We start from the raw sequence: 19853 nt of genomic DNA on the forward strand, positions 1-19853 counted from the left end.
TTTAGGATCAGGGTGAAAAGTATTTTAATTAAGAAATAATACTGATGAGCAAACTAGGGGAAGTTAATTACTATTACAGCACCTACAAGTACGAAACAGTAGAATGAACTAAGTTTAGTTGTTAAATTTCTTTATTAGACAGAAACTGAAGTGCAATCCATGCACAATGAAACCATTTTTACTTTCAACTAAAACTGCATAAATAAAGAAACTTGGGCCTTTTAAGTACTGAACTAGTACATTAAGTTGATAGAATTGTTCATTCATTTTGATCATCGTCCCAATCTTTCTTCTGTGCTGGTGGTTTGGGTCCACCTGCCTGTTTTGCCATGATAATCTGAAAAATGTACCAGGAGTATAGGTTAGAAAATGATCCAATGTGTAATAGCTCTGTAACTGCTTTTAGGAAGTGAACTGTGACAAAGTTTATTATACAGTAAAATCAAACCATTCAGAAACCCTAATCAGCCAAAGCAGCTTCCAGCACTAGTTTTAAACAACATGCCACATTCCCCTTATAACCATAACCATATAACAGTTTACAGCTTGATCAGTTTACTGGATAATTATGTTATTTTCTAACATCTAAAAGTCTGGAGTATTAATCATAAACCAAGTCAGAAAACCTAGTTTGGCATCCAGAGTGCTGGATGATTAGTTTTCAGGTTAAAAACTAGATTGAAATAAACTAAATGAAACCAGTCAGCTTGTTGCAGCTGATCTAAATATACTACGAGAGGCTTATATACATTTAATTTATAATGCCAGACTGATTGATACTGAAGGATCCAATACATTTGATGTAATGGGTGTTAATTTTGCAATTTACAAAATGACTGGGTCTGTACATACCTTATGAGCTTTGTATTTGCAAATACAATTTGTGTAGATGGGAACAAAAAACAAAACACTACACATTACCCTGAAAAAGTTTATACAGTCTATATCTCAAATCCAAATATAACACGATGAATCATGCGACTCGGCTGTCGGGCTGCCACCACTGGAGCTGCAGGGATGGTCAGTTTATTTAAAATTCATTTGTTTTATTTTCAACTGTAACTATAATGATTTATTGAAACTCCAAATTAGCATGAGTTTTGATTTATATTGACTAGATTTTAATATGTTTGCTTTACTTTTATTTTTTTTCTCTTCTCAATGATTTTTAGGACCCAAACTATCGTGTTATAAATAGGGTTCCACTGTACCAAGATTCCCTACATGGCTTTTCTTGTCCAAAACAGCAATGACAGACATGCTTGAGCTAATTATATCCCTGACAGAATTAAAGTTTATACCTCAAACTATTTCACAGGCTCTACCCTCTCCTTTAAATCTGTAAATTTCTGGTTCCACGCAGATATATTTAGTGATGGCCAATAAACGCAATAATTAACATAGTCATGTACACCATACATATTTTGTCACAATGGCTCTGTAAATGCTATCAACACAAGTTGAAATGAAGAAATGAGTTCAGTTGCATGCACAACTGAGGGGCAGGGCCCAAATGGCATTGTTTACCCCACATTCTCAATGATAACAGACTATCCTTAATTCAGTTCAGTAAAACTAACGTGCAAATAAGTCAGAATTTTGATTTGAATTAGCTGATTAAAAGCACAAGTTGTTGGCAACGATGACATTTAGGACCCACAGTTAGAAGCCAAAACTCCAATAGCATTGTTACCACAAATTATTGGCTCCTGCAAGAAATTGTTGTTGCTAGAATTTTATCCCATCCAATTGGAAGATTTCAAGAATTGATCATGTTTTTAAAAAGTCTAGTGCCCACAATTTATTGGCCGGATATTTGTGCAGTTAAACCTAAAACAGCATTTTCATATACAGTACAACCCCAATTCTCCAAAACCTTCATTTATTAAATTTTAATAAAGAATTTCAGATAAGTAAGGATATCGGAAAATCAGAAATCCTCATTTATCCACAATTTTTTCGGAGCCAAACTGACCTCACAGGTTGAAAAAATTCATCCAACATGAAATTAGAATGACAATTGTCCTTGTTTCAGGTAACTGCCTCCCCTATTTCCATTTCTTCTTTACCTTCCCTATCGACTTTTCTCTCCAACTCTCCCTCTCAAACTGCGTGCTGGTACCTCCCAGCCTCAAGCAGTCGAAAGAATCCCTTGTCCAGCATTATCAAGGAAAGCAGCCTCATGGGCAGGAGCGGGACCTCTGGCTCAGTGGCGTTCCCTCCTCCCCCATCCCTCCTCCCCTTCAGCACACTGGACACCAACTCCGAATCCTCACCTTGCCGTGCTTCCCCAGTATACATATGCAGTAGGCCTAGGGGAGGATTCGGAATTGGGATTCTGGTGTCGGCAGCTCCGGTGACTGGGGAGAAAGGAATCCGTCGACTCCCCAGTGAGTGTTCCATTGGCCTGGAAAGCAATCCCGGGGATCAGCGGTGGCAGCCATGTTGGGTCTGTCCCGGTGATCAGAGGTGGCCAGCAATTTTTCACTGAGAATTAAGCATTATTTTAATGCTTAAAAAGCCTTCCTTTGTTGTTGTTTAAATATTAATATAAGTGATTTGCTGTTGCTACTGGGCAGTTTTTAAAAAAATTATCAGTTCTCCGAGAAAATGTTTATCCAATATAGGCCCCAGTCTTGATCATTTTGGATAATCGGAGTTGTACTGTATCTATTTTTTTTTTTTTTTTTTTACATCAGAAATAACTTACCTGATCTACCCTTAGAACAGTGACAGCAGAATTGGTAGCAAGCTTAATTCCCCAGTATTTGACTAAGTATGGGTCAAGTATTCCAGCTTCAAGCATGTCCTTCAACCCTGAACCTTCAGCCTGAAAATAATGGGACAAAGAAAATGATCAAGCATTTAATTTAAAAACAAACGAACTAGCTCCTTGAGGAAGAACAAAACACAAGGTGAAAAATCTCATGATACGGTGTGACAATAACAACCCAAGTCTCACACTCCACATTTTTTTTTAGGGTAAAATTTAGGAGGTGAACTATTACACGCTTACTACTTTTGACTGCAGCAACTAGCTGCATTGATTGGGGCATCGGGAGTTCAGATGGAACTAGGTGGTAAATCTGTGTTCAGGGGACTGGGAACCCAGATGGGCGGACAGCTTGGTCGTAGGCGACTCTGCGATCCGGGCATTGTGAGCTCAGATGGGCAGGTGGCCAGGGCCTAGGTAAGAGTCTGTGGTCGGGGATTGAGAGGTCAGGTGGAACCAAATTTTTTTGGGAAGGAGGTCAACTTTAACATGACATATGGAAAATACCAGATTTTTGGGTCAAAAATAGGGGGGGGGGGGTCACTTTTATATGATATCAACTATTGCACCTGTATATATGGTAACAGCTTGATAATGAAGTGCCTCAGAGTCCACTGATTCTCAAATCAGTAAATATCCATCAACCAAAACTAGAATAAACTCAATTCATGCAAAGTTTCTACACTAAAAGAGTTAAGACCTTCAAGCTTACAGGATACACTTTATTTTGGACAAGCTTATGGTTACAAAATACCTGTTTATTTGTTGTGATAAACCAAAAGTGAATCCTGAGATACTTAATCAAGAGTATTACCATTTTTTACTTTGGGAATTAAGAACTATTTAAATACCTCAATGTCAAATCCAATGTTTTTGTTTCCTTCCTGATGCACTGCATACAATTTTGATATTATTTCATTAGCCCGAATGCCCGAATTCTCAGCTAATGCTCGTGGAACGCTTTCAAAAGCTTCAGCAAATTTCTTGATTCCATATTGTTCAAGACCAGGACATGACTGAAAATAAGAGTTATATTATTCACTCATCACTAAAAATTTCAAAGCAAATAAAGTGAATAAAATAATTTTTAAAATTCCATACCTCTCCATAAGTAGTGATTTGTTTAGCCAGTTCAATTTCAGTCGCTCCTGCACCTGGCAAACATCGTTTATCCTGCCAATTATATACTCTGTTACAGTATATCTGACCAAGTTAAACAGTATACAATATCCACATTTTAGGCATCTTGTATCAATTATTGCTGGAAGGCATTCAATGCTAAAGGTATCTAATAGTCTCAATTGACCTTAAATGTATTCTGTACATTAGATCATAAAATGTGAATATCTGACACAAAAAACTGACATTCGACATGCTGATGCAACTATAAAGGAAATTGTACCAAATGGTGTCAAATATGATACAATAATTTTTAATGTTTTAATCCATGACATTTTTCAGTCGCACAATGTTTAAAATACAATAACAAATCTAATGCAGGTCATCCCCAGGTAACTAATTGCATTTTTGGAAAATACGAAGATCACCATACTTCAATATTGTAATGAATGACATGCAAAGTACAAAACAGATATGAACAAATAGAAAAAGGAAAATACTTCCACCATTCACAGGAACAGATATACTTACACCAAGCTTTTGAATTTAATATTATGGAAGCTCATTTGTATATGGTATAATAGATTTATAATTTGGGAGAATTTGGTAAGATTTAGAGTAGGTTACATACACACATTTTAAAACAGATCTTATTTGAAAGATGGAAGAATTCATATTCAATAATTGCAGAAAGAATTGAGAATGCTAAGCACATTTCACAAGTAGGTCTTAATTGAACTGAGGTCATAAAATGAATGGTCTGGAGACACTGGCTGTTGGAAGCTCTCTTCAAGGGTTTTGACAGAGTGCACTGAAAGGTCACTCCTGGGTTTTGTTTACCTAAGACAACATCTTGACCAAGAAGAACTCCTGTTGTTTGCTGAAGAAGGTGGGAGTTTTGCAAGTGAGGGAGTCACATGGGAGAGAAAAGAAGCTCTCTCAGCTTGTGTGTGTGTGACTGAAAAGCAGTTGAACAGTGCAAGCCAGGAAGAGCTGGTTGAAACTGATGAAAAGTTCCAAAAGCAGTGGATGGAAAGAAAGAGGTTACCATCTGGGAAAACCCTGATAGGGCAAGTTTCATCAGCGAGATATTGAAGTGATAAATGGTGGTACCTCAGTTGTGGAAATCCTGGAACAACAAATCTCTGCAAACCCTATAAGTTTACCTGAGTGGTAAACATTTTTTTCGAGCACCAAAGCCTGGTGAACTTTATACATGTTGGATTCTGTGCATAGTATAAGAATTGCCTGCATCCAGAGAACTTGGAAGAAGAAGTGAGATTGAACTGAGAACCAAAGAACTTTTCTTAAATTTACGCACTTATTACATACACATGCGCTTAGAATTAAAAAGGGGTTAATTTGGGTTAGTTAATTTAATTCTATTTTCATGTTTAAAGTTGATTAAAAATAACTTTTGTTTTAAAAGCCACTTGTCTTGGTGAATGCCTATTGCTGCTGGGTTTTGGGGACCTTGTAACCCAGGGACAGCCTGTACCAAAAATTCATGGATTATTCAACATTTCTGTAAAGCATAAATATTGTACCCTTGTGAGAACTTTGAAGGTATTGACCCCATCATCAACTGCCCTCTGAACGTCATCCATTATGTTATCTGTTGAACCACGGATCACAACGGTGGAAATGGCACCATCTTCTTTCTCTGCAAAAAGCCACAGCAATTAAGGTTGATGTAAATGGAATAATGGAATTTATTTGTCCATTTCAGGTCATGGAAATAATAATTGGAAACTCGTATTGAAGAAATGTGTGCTCATAATTAAAGCGGTTAGTGCAATGCCTTTGAAGCAATGCCTTTGAAGTGTCAGCGATCAGGACCTGGGTTCGAATCCCACGCTGTCTATAGGAGTTTGTACATTCTCTCTGTGTCTTCACCAGGGACTCTGGTTTTCTCTCACCATTCCAAACTTGCCAGGGGTATAGGTTAATTGGGTGTAAATTGGGTGGCATGGACTCATGGGCTGAAATGGCTGTATGTCTACATTTTAAAAAAATAATTAAATATATTTCAATACTATATTCACTTCAGAGTTAAAACCACAGAACATTACAGCACTGAAGCAGGCCCCTTCAGCCCTTCTAGTCTGTGCCAAACCATTTTTCTGTCTAGTCCCACTGACCTGCACCCAGTCCATACCTCTCCCATCTATGTACCTATCCAAATTTTTTTTTAAATGTTAAAATTGAGCCCATATTCACCACTTCAGCTGGCAGCTTGTTCTACATTCCCACCAACTCCCTGTGTGAAGAAGTTCCCCCTCACGTTTCCCCTTTCACTCTTTGATTTGTATCTCGCCTACCCCCAGTGAGAAAAGCCTATATTTTCTATCTATCCCCCTTAATTTTAAATACCTCTATCAAATCTTCCCTCATTCTTCTATGCTCCAGGGAATAAAATCCTAACCTATTTTACCTTTCCCTGTAACTCAGTTCCTGAAGTCCAGGCAACATCCTATTAAATCTTCTCTGCGCTCTTCCTATTTTATTGTAATCTTTCTTGTAATTAGGTGACCAAACCTGCACACAATACTTCAAATTTAACCTAAATTATTACCATTAGTCAGGATTCTCAGTTCCCAAACTTTTTCAGGAATTTTAATGATAAAATATCAATTGCTATTTGCAAGTTTCATATGATAAATTAAGTACCTAAACATAATAACTCTTTTATAGGAAGGATTTCTACAATTTCTACAAATGAGACTACTTTTTCACTAAACCAGAGTTCATGTTTTCTCTACAAAACATCCAAAACCTCTTGCAACTCTCCATGCATGAATACAGTAAGACCCTGAGAGCACTCAAGGTTTGGCAAGCACCACTTGCACCATGACAGTGACAAAGACCATATCCAACAAAAGGCAGTCTCTCCACCTACCTTCATTGTCCCACACCAAGGTTGTGGGCATACCCAGTAACCAAAAAGCAACTGTAGTTGTTATATAAATAACATGACTCTAAAAGCAGGTCAGAGACTCAGCCAGACACCAAGGCACAAGTCAGAAGATGGTTGAGTACAATGTCAACAGCTCTCAAGAAACTTGATACCACACAGCACAAAACAACCCACTTCGTTATCAGTAGTTAAACATGAAAGTCTGCAGATGCTAGGGTCAAGTCCAATCCTCCAGCACTTGTGTAAAATCCACTTCAGTATCACTTTCCTTATTCATTCCCTTCATCATCTGTGGACGTGGCTAAATCATTGACAAAATGCAATGCAGTTCTGAAAAAAGTTTTAACAATTATCACCTCCCAAACCCCAATACCATTAAAAGACTAAATAATAAATGCATACAAACATTGCCACGTGCAGACCCTTCTTCACGTCACCATCAAGAGTTTGAAAAATATCATTCCTTCAATGACTAGCACTAATTCCTAGAACTGTCTACTCCACAGTAATGAGAGAGTAATTACCAGAACTGCAGTGATTCAAAAGAGGTGGTTCACCATCAGGTTCTCATGAGCAATAAATGCTGACGGGTTTTGTCAATAACATCCTAATCCAAAAAAATCAAAAGTTGCACACAGAACGAGGGTAGTCTAACTTGCATTGTAGATAGTTCTTCAATGGGCTGTCTACTCTCAAGACTGTGCCCTGCTAATAAAGAAAATCATCTTATTGATCTATGGGCATCCACTGCAAAGTCTTGGTTATCCACACCATTCACTATCTTCCTTATATTTTGCATTGCTTTGGGTCATCACACATCTCCATATTTGCCTGAATTCTCTTTGTCACTTTCTCCTCCATCTGGTCACACCACCTATAACTTGAAATCTCATCAATTTTGCATTATCTACAAATACACAGTGCATAATTACAAAATACTCACCATGTTTAAATATGATCACCTGTGTCTCTCCAACCTCGGACAAATAAACACTATTGCAGTATCCCATTTCTTCTGGTGTGGGGGGTGTCTGTAAAATTCAGATTACATTTAAAACAAGATCAATGAAAGTGACTGTAAGATTAACTTTATATTGTTACTCACCAGTCGTGGAAGTGCTGTAGCTCCGATTGTTTTGCATAATCTTCTTAAATCCCATTTAGAGTTCAATCTGAAAAAAACAGAACCCAGTAGAAAATGCTATCTCTATAATCACGAGGAGATCATCAATAGCGATTGCAAATTAAACAAAAGGTGAATCACTCCAAATTTATAAATGCTTAGTTCATTCAAAAATTCTCTTGATTGTTGGTATATATATATATATATATATATACACACACACATACACACACAAACATGTTTGTTGACCAAAATGAGTATTTCTCCCACACCATCCAATTTCTTCCTGCTCTCTCTTTTAAAAAGATTAACTTACCATTGGACTGTTCGACAAATCTGAATTCTCTGGTATCTAAGACAAATTATCCTTCTTAATTTGATAATGTACTACTTGCTGTCTACACAACCCTTGAATGAGAGCACAGAACACCAAACCCATCAACCAATGTTTTTAATATTAATTTAAAATGAACAAAGTTTCCTCAAATGGATAAGCAGATATACATATCAATATTATAGTAAAACAAATTGCATTTGTAAAGTAATAATTTGAAACGAGATTAATTTACCTAACAACCATCAGCTGGTACTTATTGGCGTAATGAAGTGCCATGTCGGCTACTTTTCCTCCAGTTACAATCACATTAGCACCAGCATCTGCTATGGCCTTCACTTGAACCTCCATGAGATCCTCTTCTCCTTTGCTGAAAGTCATCAGTTCTGTTGCATTCTTTAAGAGAACTGTTCCCTTAAAAAAAATGCAAGAAAAGTATTCATTTCTCACAATCTGAATTAAAGTTGGACATTGGACACAGCCAGGAATGAAAGATTTGCAAAGAATTGCTCAATAACAATTACAGTGGTTCATAAAATTACTACCAAATTCTGATAAATCTAATACAGTAAAACCCCTGGTATTCAGCATCCACGGGATTGGTAGCTGCAGGTTGAGCAAATTTTCCGGTTTGAGATTTTTCGAACAATACCTAACTAATACACCTACATTAACAATAAAAATAAAAAAAAACAAAAATACTACACTGTACTTACTCTGAACAAAACTACTTGCATGAATATATATAAACCTTAACTATTTTACTGCATTTTCAGTCACTTTTTTGAAAACATTTAACCATCCCTGCATCTGCAGGTTCCTCCTCTCCACAGAGCCACCCAAAAGACTAACAATAAAATTTTTAGCTAATTAACTCCCACCCCTTTTCCAAGTTTACAGATAAAGCCTCTGACTGGGCTGACTCTTACTAAGCTGGGTTAAGGAGACACTTAAGAGTCACCCAAAAGGAAACCGACATCAACCAGCTCTTCATCCTGGGTGATACCATTTTATTCATTGTGTTTCTTCAAGGAAACATTTACAATTTTACCCTTATGTAGTTTTTAATCTATTTTATTCTAATTTTTAATTTATTTTCCTAAATTTTTTTTCCCCCAGTTGCTTGAATTCCAGATACCTGGGGTTTTATGTAATCTGATGTTTTGACACCTGGATGTTTCAGCATCTCACTCAGCAGGTGCCTAACTCTCTAAAACACTGGGGCAGGAATACCTCTGGTATTTTGTTATCTGATCGTTCAGAAACCACAAAAGTTCAGTATCTGCATTACCCAATTTTGTGTCTCCCACCCAATTTAAATTCATCAGGACACTGTTTACCATGCTCCCTTTAAATTCACCCGGTTCAATTGAAAAATCTATTGACACAACTGTACACAATGGCAAGGACTAAATTAAAAAGGTGTTCAGGGTATTACAGGAATAGTATCAAACAGTGCAGCACCAAAGTCACGAGATGCCAATTATGGGACTTTACTGCATTGTTAAAGCAAAGACAAAAGTGAAAAGTACATTTTGATTAATAGTTCATAAAATAATCTAAGAAAAAATGAATAAAACTTAGCACAAAGAATACTTAATATATCAATAATTCCTATGCACATTTGTATTTTTCAGTTTGAATAATAATCAGCAATTGATTGACCTTAAAATTTCCCAAATAAAGATCACAACACATCAGACAAGAGCAACTTGCAACCAAACCACAATCACCTATCAGGTATTCACAGGTACAGCACGTGCATTTGCTACAGAGGAAGGAACTGTCTAGGGTAATGCTCACTGTTTACAACAAAGGGCATGGGCTGCTGATCACCAAGAGCACAATGAGTTCTTGGTGTGGATTCCAGCTGCAGACATCAAGAGGTTTAATCATGAAATAACAAAGTTTTCAACAATAAAACCACTTTCAGCAAATTAAAGACAAATCCTGGCAGACACGAGAGGAAATGAAACATTTCTGTCAGCAACATGCTCAGATTATGTACCGTGAGGATTTGACAACCGGAGACAAAAAAATACTTCAATGGGAATTACTAACCCCATATTTATTTTCAGCATACAGGCAATTATTGAACAGGTTAAGATAAACATCTCTACTCCAGGAGAATAAATTACAAGTCAGACATTAAAAACATTAATTTACAGATTAAAAGGAAGGAATGTGACACAATGACCATCTTGCAAATGAGTACTGCGACATAATCTAGAATGAAAACAAGTTCATGAAGTGCTAACAAGTAGAATATGGTTAGAGCACATTACCTTTGTCTCTGTTACCATACAATCAAAAGGACAAGAATATACTGCTATCTTGGCATCTTTGGCAGAGGAAACATCCCCTTCAGTCTCTCGCTTGAATACCATTCCATGCAAGACTGATGAAGAAAGTACACCCGATCCCTGAAGCACAAAAAAAAATCACTCATCAACATCACATACAGTACACAAAAAGGCCCTTCAGCTTGTAACTCTGCCAACCATGACACCACTATAAAATAATCATCTGCTTGCACAGGGACAGTGTACTCCCCTCTGCTTTTTTTGTGCTGATCTAAATGCCTCAAAATGCTACTTTTGAATCCGCTTTCACCATCTCCCAAGTGGCACTTTCCAGCCATCTCTCACTCAGTGTTAAAAAGCTTCCCGCTTAAATCTCCTCGAAATGATCACTCCTTTTCACCCTAAAGATATGTCATCCAATATTCTGCCAGAGGGAAAAGACTCTTGACCATCTTCTCTATCTGCAACCCCTCTCAATTAAAAAAAATACATTTCTACCTGATCGTCACTTAGCCGCCAATGCTCCAAGAGAAAATTATCGAAATTCATCCAACCTCTTCTTATAGCTAATACTCTCTAATCCAGACAATTGCCTCGTGAACCTCCTCTGCATCACCTACAAAGCCTCTGCATTCTTCCTGTAAGGTAGCCACCAAAACAGCCTATGGTATCTATACAAATAGAAAATGAAAAGCTTGCACATAGTTGAACACTGATAAAATTAAAAGAGTAGGCTCATCAGGGCAAGTTTAAATTCTGATAACCTAATTCACAGAAAAGCTTTCATTCAAAACTCACCAGAATTTTACAGACTTGAATATTATCCACATTAAAACGGCCCGTTTCTGAATAAATGGACACTGAAAGGAAAATAAAGCAGTTACTAACTATGAAAGCAAAATGCTCATCTGTTCAATAAATGTTCTCTTTCCAATGATTTTGGATGTCATTTTTTCCCTCAACCAAGGATTATTTATCTCCATAGATTTCAAAGTTCTCTCAACTGATTTCCCATCTGCTCATTAACATTTACTTTAACTGAACAAGGATATTCCCTCTTGCTCTCACCCCCACCAGGACATGTTTCTAGAATTTTAACAATTTTCACTTTAAGTTGTGTCTATTTTAAACATGCTCAAATGTTCCCCTTCTGAATAATTGCCTCCAACAGAATTTAAAATGGAGCAACCCCCCCCACCCACCAACTCAAATTGCTACAACTACAAGTTCAATGTTTCCAGTCAGCCTCTGATTATAGGTCATGCACAAATATTGCATGAGACATTGGTTTGATAATCTAGCTATTGACATTACAATTAAAAAAAAATCCCAAATTCACTATTTTTGGCCTCCTATAATTATTCATCCTAACTTTATGAGACAAATGTTATAAGACCAATTAAATAAACATAAATACTTTAATAAAATCTAAATGCTTCAATTGGATAAAGGTCTTGGATATAGCTGGTTCACAGGCTTGCATTCAGTTATATAATTCACAAAAAGTTTACTTAGTTTCATTCAAACTCTGAACTTGCAAAGAAAATTAATACTCATACTTTGGCCACTACCCTACCCATCAATAAACAAACCATTTGCTTTTGAGGGAAATTGACAGACTGTTTTATTCAGGGCAGATTTTAAAGACATTATAGTCTTAACAGTTGTACATTCAAAAATCAATTCACGATATTTTTGATACATACAACATGCTTCTGTAATTAGCTTGGACAGAAAATCCTCATTGCCGTATTGTTTGCTCATTACAGCGGTTCGAATGACAGGCGATACATCTGTTTGGTCATGCAGGTTCTTAACAGAGCAACAGACCAGCTCTGGAAGGATTTGTAGAGCCTTTTTAGAGGCTGCCTCATAGCCTTCTATTACCTGCAAAATACATCAAAAGAAACATTAAATACTTGGCCTGACTAATCTGATCACTGCCCAAATTCACCACAAGGACAAACATTTGCTGGATGCTGACCAATCATCATCCAATGAGCTGCAAGTTAAAACTAAAGCAGTACTGTATACAAAAGAACTTTAATTGTTCACCACTGTCAAGACTTTTGGATTTTTAAAAAATTGTTTTTGAACCAAGGATTCATTTTTAAAAATAGATCAAAATAAAGTTTAAAATTAAAATCTAAAACATAAAAAAAAATTAATCTTGAGAGTAAAAAAAATTAATAATTCCTCAAAACCCAGTCATCAATCCCCATTCAAAATATCACTTTCTGGAATAAAATTACATTTCTATATCCGCATTCCCTCGCACAAGGGAAAAGGATGAGATATAATGAATAGCTCTTCTCATCAACAAATCAGGGGTCTTCCCAAAACTTTTCCACTTTCTCACATGCCCAAACTGCATGTACCGTTGTTCCCGTTTCCTTCTTACAGCGAAAACATCTATCTGATACTGTTGGGTCCCATTTATTTAACTTTTGGGGCATGATATATAGCCTGTATAACCAATTATATTGTATCATGCGTAACCTCGTGTTTATTGTATTTCTCATAGTTCCAGAGCATAGCTTTTCCCATTTTTCATTTTTTAATCTTTATGTTTAGAGCTTGTTCCCACTTTTTTTTGGGTTTACAGCTTATTTCATCGTTCTCTTTCTCTTGCAGCTTGATATACATGTTTGTTATAAATCTTTTAATTATCATTGTGTCTGTAATCACATATTCAAAACTGTTTCCTTCTGGTAACCTCAGCCTGCTTCCCAATTTGTCCTTCAAGTAGGTTTTCAGCTGGTGATATGCAAACATTGTACTGTGAGTTATACCATATTTGTATTTCATTTGTTCAAAAGATAATAAATTATTTCCCAAAAAACAATTTTCTAATCTTTTGATCCCTTTTCTCTCCCATTCTCTAAAGGAAAGGTTATCTATTGTGAAAGGGATTAGTTGATTTTGCGTAAAATAAAATCACAAAAAGCAACATACCAAAAAGTCCAGAGATCTTTCTCCTAAGTAATATAAGTAAAGAACTAGGCCTCAATTTGGATGAAGAACAAAAAAGATTTCTTATGATAGCTTTAGCAAAAAAAATGTATAATGCCAACCTGGAAATCAGAAGAGAGCCTGAGAGTACAGCAATGGTACATAGAAATGAATAAATGTATTCCATTGGAAAAAATAACATATCATTTAAAAAATCTTTCTTCTTTGGCTTGGCTTCGCGGACGAAGATTTATGGAGGGGGTAAAAAGTCCACGTCAGCTGCAGGCTCGTTTGTGGCTGACAAGTCCGATGCGGGACAGGCAGACACGATTGCAGCGGTTGCAGGGGAAAATTGGTTGGTTGGGGTTGGGTGTTGGGTTTTTCCTCCTTTGCCTTTTGTCAGTGAGGTGGGCTCTGCGGTCTTCTTCAAAGGAGGTTGCTGCCCGCCAAACTGTGAGGCGCCAAGATGTACGGTTTGAGGCGTTATCAGCCCACTGGCGGTGGTCAATGTGGCAGGCACCAAGAGATTTCTTTAGGCAGTCCTTGTACCTTTTCTTTGGTGCACCTCTGTCACGGTGGCCAGTGGAGAGCTCGCCATATAACACGATCTTGGGAAGGCGATGGTCCTCCATTCTGGAGACGTGACCCATCCAGCGCAGCTGGATCTTCAGCAGCGTGGACTCGATGCTGTCGACCTCTGCCATCTCGAGTACTTCGATGTTAGGGATGTAAGCGCTCCAATGGATGTTGAGGATGGAGCGGAGACAACGCTGGTGGAAGCGTTCTAGGAGCCGTAGGTGGTGCCGGTAGAGGACCCATGATTCGGAGCCGAACAGGAGTGTGGGTATGACAACGGCTCTGTATACGCTTATCTTTGTGAGGTTTTTCAGTTGGTTGTTTTTCCAGACTCTTTTGTGTAGTCTTCCAAAGGCGCTATTTGCCTTGGCGAGTCTGTTGTCTATCTCATTGTCGATCCTTGCATCTGATGAAATGGTGCAGCCGAGATAGGTAAACTGGCTGACCATTTTGAGTTTTGTGTGCCCGATGGAGATGTGGGGGGGCTGGTAATCATGGTGGGGAGCTGGCTGATGGAGGACCTCAGTTTTCTTCAGGCTGACTTCCAGGCCAAACAATAAAAATAAAAAATAAAGTCACAGTATTTGAACAAATTTTGGAACCTTACATGGAACACAAGAGAGGGCCTACCCTAGACCTCCACTCCCTAAAATGATAGAATGAGAAAAAGACGAAATGAACTGACCCAGTGTGTAAAAGTAGATGACACAAATTTCTTGTTTATTTTCATTGTGTGATGACATTGTTTAATGGGTTTATTGTATATGTTGAACGTTTAGTGGGAAGGGATGGGGGTGGAAAGGAGGGAGGGGGGAAAAAAATGACAGTGTGTATATTCAAGAGGGAAATGTTTGTGTGTATTTTGGTTAATATGGTTCATAGTGTGTAAAATAAAAAAAATTAAAAAAAAAACAAACAAATCAGGGGTCCATTACTTGATATGATGGGAAGTCCACAGGTTTCAGCTTACAAGTCAAACCACAACCATGACTCCTGGTAGTTCTTGACTGAACCAACCACATGTCAATCAGTATGATTAAGCACCAAAGACAACTGTACATTTAAATTTTTTTTTGGAGACAATGTAATTTAATAAGCCAGATAAAATTAAATGGTTTGTGTCACTTTTCTTGATTTTTAAAGGCAATGAAAGTCCATTCAGAAATATCAGCATACATGTCTATTAATCTTAAGTCTCAGTCACACCAAGAAAATATCAAGATGGAGAATTCATTATGTATGTTGTATTTATGTTTTAATTGATCAAAAGAAAAAAAGATCCTAAGAAACAATCTTTTATTCTCTGTAAACCTTTACTAAACTAATGATCAAATAAAGGACTATTCAAAGTAAAAGGAAGAAGTTGGTTTTGTTTTAACAACGTTTTTGGTCATTGAAAATTTTTAATTCCTCTCTCAATACGAATTCTATGTTTAAAATATGTTTCAATACGGAAAAAATCTTTTGTTCCTTTAATTGACTTACTATTCCATATTATCAATTAAAAATGTATTTGAAAAAAGAGACTGGGAGCAGATTTGAGACTCCCTAAACAAAGTCAATTTGAAGATATAACAACATACATTTGCAGTTAAGAAATTTATTACTAATATGTATATAAAATTACAAGAGACTGTAAAGAAAAAAGATTTATAGAAATCAAAACTCCAATGGAAGAAATATAAATATACAAATTCAGGAAGAGATTTGGTCAAAATTATGTTATGAAAGTGTTATAAAAACAGTAAATTTTAGATATCAAATGGTTCAATACAATTTTCTTCATCAATACTCCACACAAGTTAAATGGACAATCTTTATTATTCAAATAAGTGTTTTCGATGTGTGAAAGAAATGGGGACTTTTTTTGCATTCAGTGTGGTCTTATGAATAAGTGGAAAGGTTTTGGAATGAACTGAGTTTATTATTAGGGCAAATTATGAAGATAAAGATACCAAAGGATCCAAGAATATTTTTACTTGGAGATATTTATGAAAATGATATAAAATTGAAATTGGATAAATACCAAGAATTTTTTTTTATATATATGAAAGTATTGCAATAGCAACAGCAAAAAAATGTATAGCGATAGCATGGAAAGATGACAGAGAAGTGTTATTAAGTAGATGGTAAAATGAGATGTGAAATTGTACACCTTTGGAAAAAATTATGTATAATTTAGGGAATCAAGATGAAAATTTTTATAGTATTTGGAAATATGGATTTTATGGATAATTTTCTGTCCACTCCTATCTTATCCACTCCTCTTAATTAGTAATTTTTAATAACAATTAATGATTGTATTTGCTAATATTATTGTATATTAAATGGTAGGTGTTTTTTTTCTTATTTTTGGGTGGGAGGGGGAGAATTTTTTGTATCATTGGCCTTGGATATTTGATTAATGTTTTATTCATTTTTTACTATAATGATGCAAACAATTTAATATTTTTTTTAAATGGAGAATTCATATACAGTACAACTCCGATTATCTGAAATCAGATGCTCCGAAATCCTCATTTATCCAAAAAATTTTCAGAGCCAAACTGACGGGGACCCCAGGCTCCCGGCACAAGTGGGGACATGTCGGTGAGTGAAGACGGCCAGCATTTTTTTTGATGAAAATTAATTATTTTAATGCTTAAAAAGCCTTCCCTTGTTGTTTAAACACTGTTACAAGTGATTTGCTGTGGATACTGCGCTGTTTTCATAAAATGACAAGTTCTCAAAAAAAATGTATAAGCCCAGTCCCAACTATTTTGGATAATTGGAGTTGTACTGTAATTAAAATCCTTTGCATCATTGTTCGGAACTGCAAAACCTACAAAGATTAAAAAAATAGCTAAATTATTTTGTTTAAAAAACCACGCACCTCTGTGACGGAAAGACCCATTCGCAGAAGTTCCTCAGCTAATTCCAGCAGAGCACCAGCAAAAACCAGCACAAAATTAGTTCCATCTCCAACCTCTTGTTCCTGCATATGCGAAGCCAAAACCAACATCTTAGCTGCAGGATGCTGAACCTGTAGTAAAGAAATCAAAAATATTAAGTCACCAGAGGAGAAAACTCAGAATCTCAGTTGTTTATGAAGTTGTCTTCACATCTGAATCATAAGACTGTCCAAAATAGCTTGAAATTCTGTCAATGGAGAAAAAGGCATGGTAGTGGTTGCAAGTTAAAAAACATTATTTTAGACAATCCCCAAAATATTAAAACTTTGCAAGTTATTTCATGATTGGCTCAATGCCTTGTTGTTTTTACTTCGACTTGGTAATTACCAATTTTTTTTTCAGGTTGAAGTGATTTCACCTGAATCTATAAATTTACACTGCAACAAAACATGCTTATGAAAGTAACCACACTGAACCAGCAATTTTAACATTTAAACCCTTCGTTAGAATATGCAAGGTGAATTGGGAAAGATTTAAAAGGGATCTAAATGACAAGCTTTTTCCCCCACACAGAGGGCACTAAAGGATGTGGTAGATCGGGCAGAATGACAACATTTTATAAACATTTTGATAAGTACATTCAGAAAAGAATTAGAGAGATGGTAGGTTGTACAGGGAACAACAGAATTGAAAGGCTAAATGGTGACATGGGCCTATTTAGGCAGAGCAGGCTTTTGTGGGCCAGAAGGGCCTGGAACCAGACTGCATCTCTAAAAAATATTACAATCAACTGGCATATTGAACTACCCCCTTTTCTATTAGAACATAGAAATCTACAGCAAAGTACAAGCCTTTCAGCCCACAATGTTATGCTGACCTAATAACATATGCAAGAATTTTCCTAATCCATAACCCTCCATTTTTCTCAGTCTTTTTACATATCTAATAATCTCTTAATTGTCTTCATAAACTTTCATTGGTCATTACTACAAAGGTAAAGGTACCATTATTGTTATGTAATACGACACTTAGAATGTAACATACATGAAATTCTTTAACTTTGACAAAAAAGTCACCACTTTGTCAAGCACCCCTCACAGAAATAAGGCCCCAGCGAGGAGCGAACTCGCAACCCCTGGTTTACAAGGCAGTGCCTGGAGCCTCTGCATCATAAACAAATAAAACTAATGCCAGAATCAGGTTGAGATTTGAATCTTAAATGACCTCCAGAGTTTGTTAGGCATTAAATGAATCACCTACCTCTAATTGTTGCAAAATAGTCGCAGCATCATTGGTAACGAAGAGCTTCTCCAGATGGTTAATGACCATTTTATTCATCCCTATAAAAGCAGTATTCTTTTTAAAACAACAATTACGAAGAGCAATGATACTTTTTTCACAAACCACCAAAACCTGAATAATCATACCATTTGGACCATAAGCTGTTCGGGTGGTCTGAGCTAGTTCCTTACAAGCTTGAATGTTTCTATAAACCGCATCTTCCAATCCAGAAAAATGCTGAAAAAGTACAGAGAAGTGCATAATTAACATTTAAAGAATTATTTGTCATGGATTCTCCTGATGAAATAAGCAGTCACTAGGTTGAGGTTACAAGCATCGAACCACAAATGAGGCAACTTATACAGAATTGGAAGAAATTCAAAATTCTAACTAGTGATTTCCACATGTAATGCCATGTCTCCCTCACAAAAGATTTGCACTTATCATTTTGTCAGTGCCACAAAATAGATCACTCACTTTCCTTGCAGAGGGCCCGTCAATTTCCACCAAGAATCTTGGTGATTTTCCACAGTGAATGATTATCGAAGCAGTATCCAAAATTCACGGCTGTAGATTGCAAGCCAAAACTATTTTGGTTCTGATCTCTAAATTCACCAGTCCAAGAAAAACTAAATTGACAAAGTTTGATGTGATGGCATATTTATAAAGGTGGTTTCCCTTTAATCTAATATTGGTAAAATGTTGAAATACGTCACCTCCAAACTACAAATGTATCTCCAGTTCTGCTTCATGTCCTTTCCCAATGTATTTGCCCATCCCTGTAGATCGCCTTCCTTCCGCTACACTTCACTACAGCTTCTTCCTTGATCCCATCCACAATCCGGTATCCCATCTCGAGTTTCTTGTGCTTTATTTCCCTTTTTCACTGCATAAGGGTAACATCTGCATCCACGTTCCCGCGGTCTCAGCCAGGCCGGCCCCCTCCCGCCCGCGGTCTCAGCCAGGCCGGCCCCCTCCCGCCCGCGGTCTCAGCCAGGCCGGCCCCCTCCCGCCCGCGGTCTCAGCCAGGCCGGCCCCCTCCCGCCCGCGGTCTCAGCCAGGCCGGCCCCCTCCCGCCCGCGGTCTCAGCCAGGCCGGCCCCCTCCCGCCCGCGGTCTCAGCCAGGCCGGCCCCCTCCCGTCTGATCCAGCTGCGGGTGCGCAACCCCTGGCCGACGGTCAGTGTCCTTTCTCCTATCCACCCTCAGCCGGGGAGGCCGCCTTCCACTCCCCCATCATTCAGCCTTTCTGGAACCTTCTCACACTCACTTCTGAATGAGCGCCTCCTCCCTTCCCCGCCGCATGCTCCACACACTCACCTTCGCGCCCTCTTTTAGCATCTGGGCAAAGCCCGGAGCCTTGGGGATATGCATAGCCATTTTCAATAAAACCAATCCGTCGATTCACGGCGCACGAAGCAAGATGGGGAAAACCACTGGCGACACGCTGCCGACCTTCTTCCCAGCAGTCAACGCAACTGCACTTTAGGGTGACGTTCTTCCCAGCAGTCAACGCAACTGCACTTTAGGGTGACCCTCTTCCCAGCAGTCAACGCAACTGCACTTTAGGGTGACCTTCTTCCCAG

At 37.6% G+C, this 19853-nt stretch overlaps 1 protein-coding gene across 4 annotated transcripts; it reads right to left on the reverse strand.

Annotated features, from left to right (window-relative positions):
- Window positions 1-113: 113 nt before the first annotated feature.
- cct8 (chaperonin containing TCP1, subunit 8 (theta)) lies at window positions 114-19747 on the reverse strand. Of its 4 annotated transcripts, none has more exons than XM_069890041.1 (15): window positions 19588-19746; window positions 18416-18506; window positions 18249-18328; window positions 16970-17119; window positions 12276-12456; window positions 11368-11429; window positions 10552-10689; window positions 8502-8680; window positions 7915-7981; window positions 7753-7840; window positions 5440-5555; window positions 3875-3946; window positions 3625-3789; window positions 2711-2830; window positions 114-337 (listed from the first exon to the last, which is right to left on the reverse strand). In XM_069890041.1, the coding sequence occupies exons 1-15, from the start codon at window positions 19645-19647 to the stop codon at window positions 260-262; spliced, it is 1647 nt and encodes a 548-aa protein (XP_069746142.1). In that variant the 5' UTR covers window positions 19648-19746; the 3' UTR covers window positions 114-259. The 4 variants fall into 4 exon arrangements, with proteins under 4 accessions (XP_069746142.1, XP_069746145.1, XP_069746143.1 ...); XM_069890044.1 differs by lacking the exon at window positions 19588-19746 and adding an exon at window positions 18747-18823; XM_069890042.1 differs by lacking the exon at window positions 10552-10689 and having other exon boundaries at window positions 19588-19747.
- Between the last annotated feature and the right edge of the window lie 106 nt (window positions 19748-19853).

This window comes from Narcine bancroftii, chromosome 7, assembly GCF_036971445.1.
Source record: "Narcine bancroftii isolate sNarBan1 chromosome 7, sNarBan1.hap1, whole genome shotgun sequence".
In the NCBI taxonomy this organism is placed as follows: Eukaryota; Metazoa; Chordata; class Chondrichthyes; order Torpediniformes; family Narcinidae; genus Narcine; species Narcine bancroftii.

Excerpts from the sequence above, each read along its gene's own strand:
- cct8 (XM_069890041.1), bottom strand. The coding sequence starts at position 19,647 with ATGGCTATGCATATCCCCAAGGCTCCGGGCTTTGCCCAGATGCTAAAA. Across the intron at positions 7,841-7,914 it reads CTACAGCACTTCCACGACTG|ACACCCCCCACACCAGAAGA; the intron begins GTGAGTAACAAT and ends TGAATTTTACAG. Across the intron at positions 3,790-3,874 it reads AAATCACTACTTATGGAGAG|TCATGTCCTGGTCTTGAACA; the intron begins GTATGGAATTTT and ends TCTTATTTTCAG.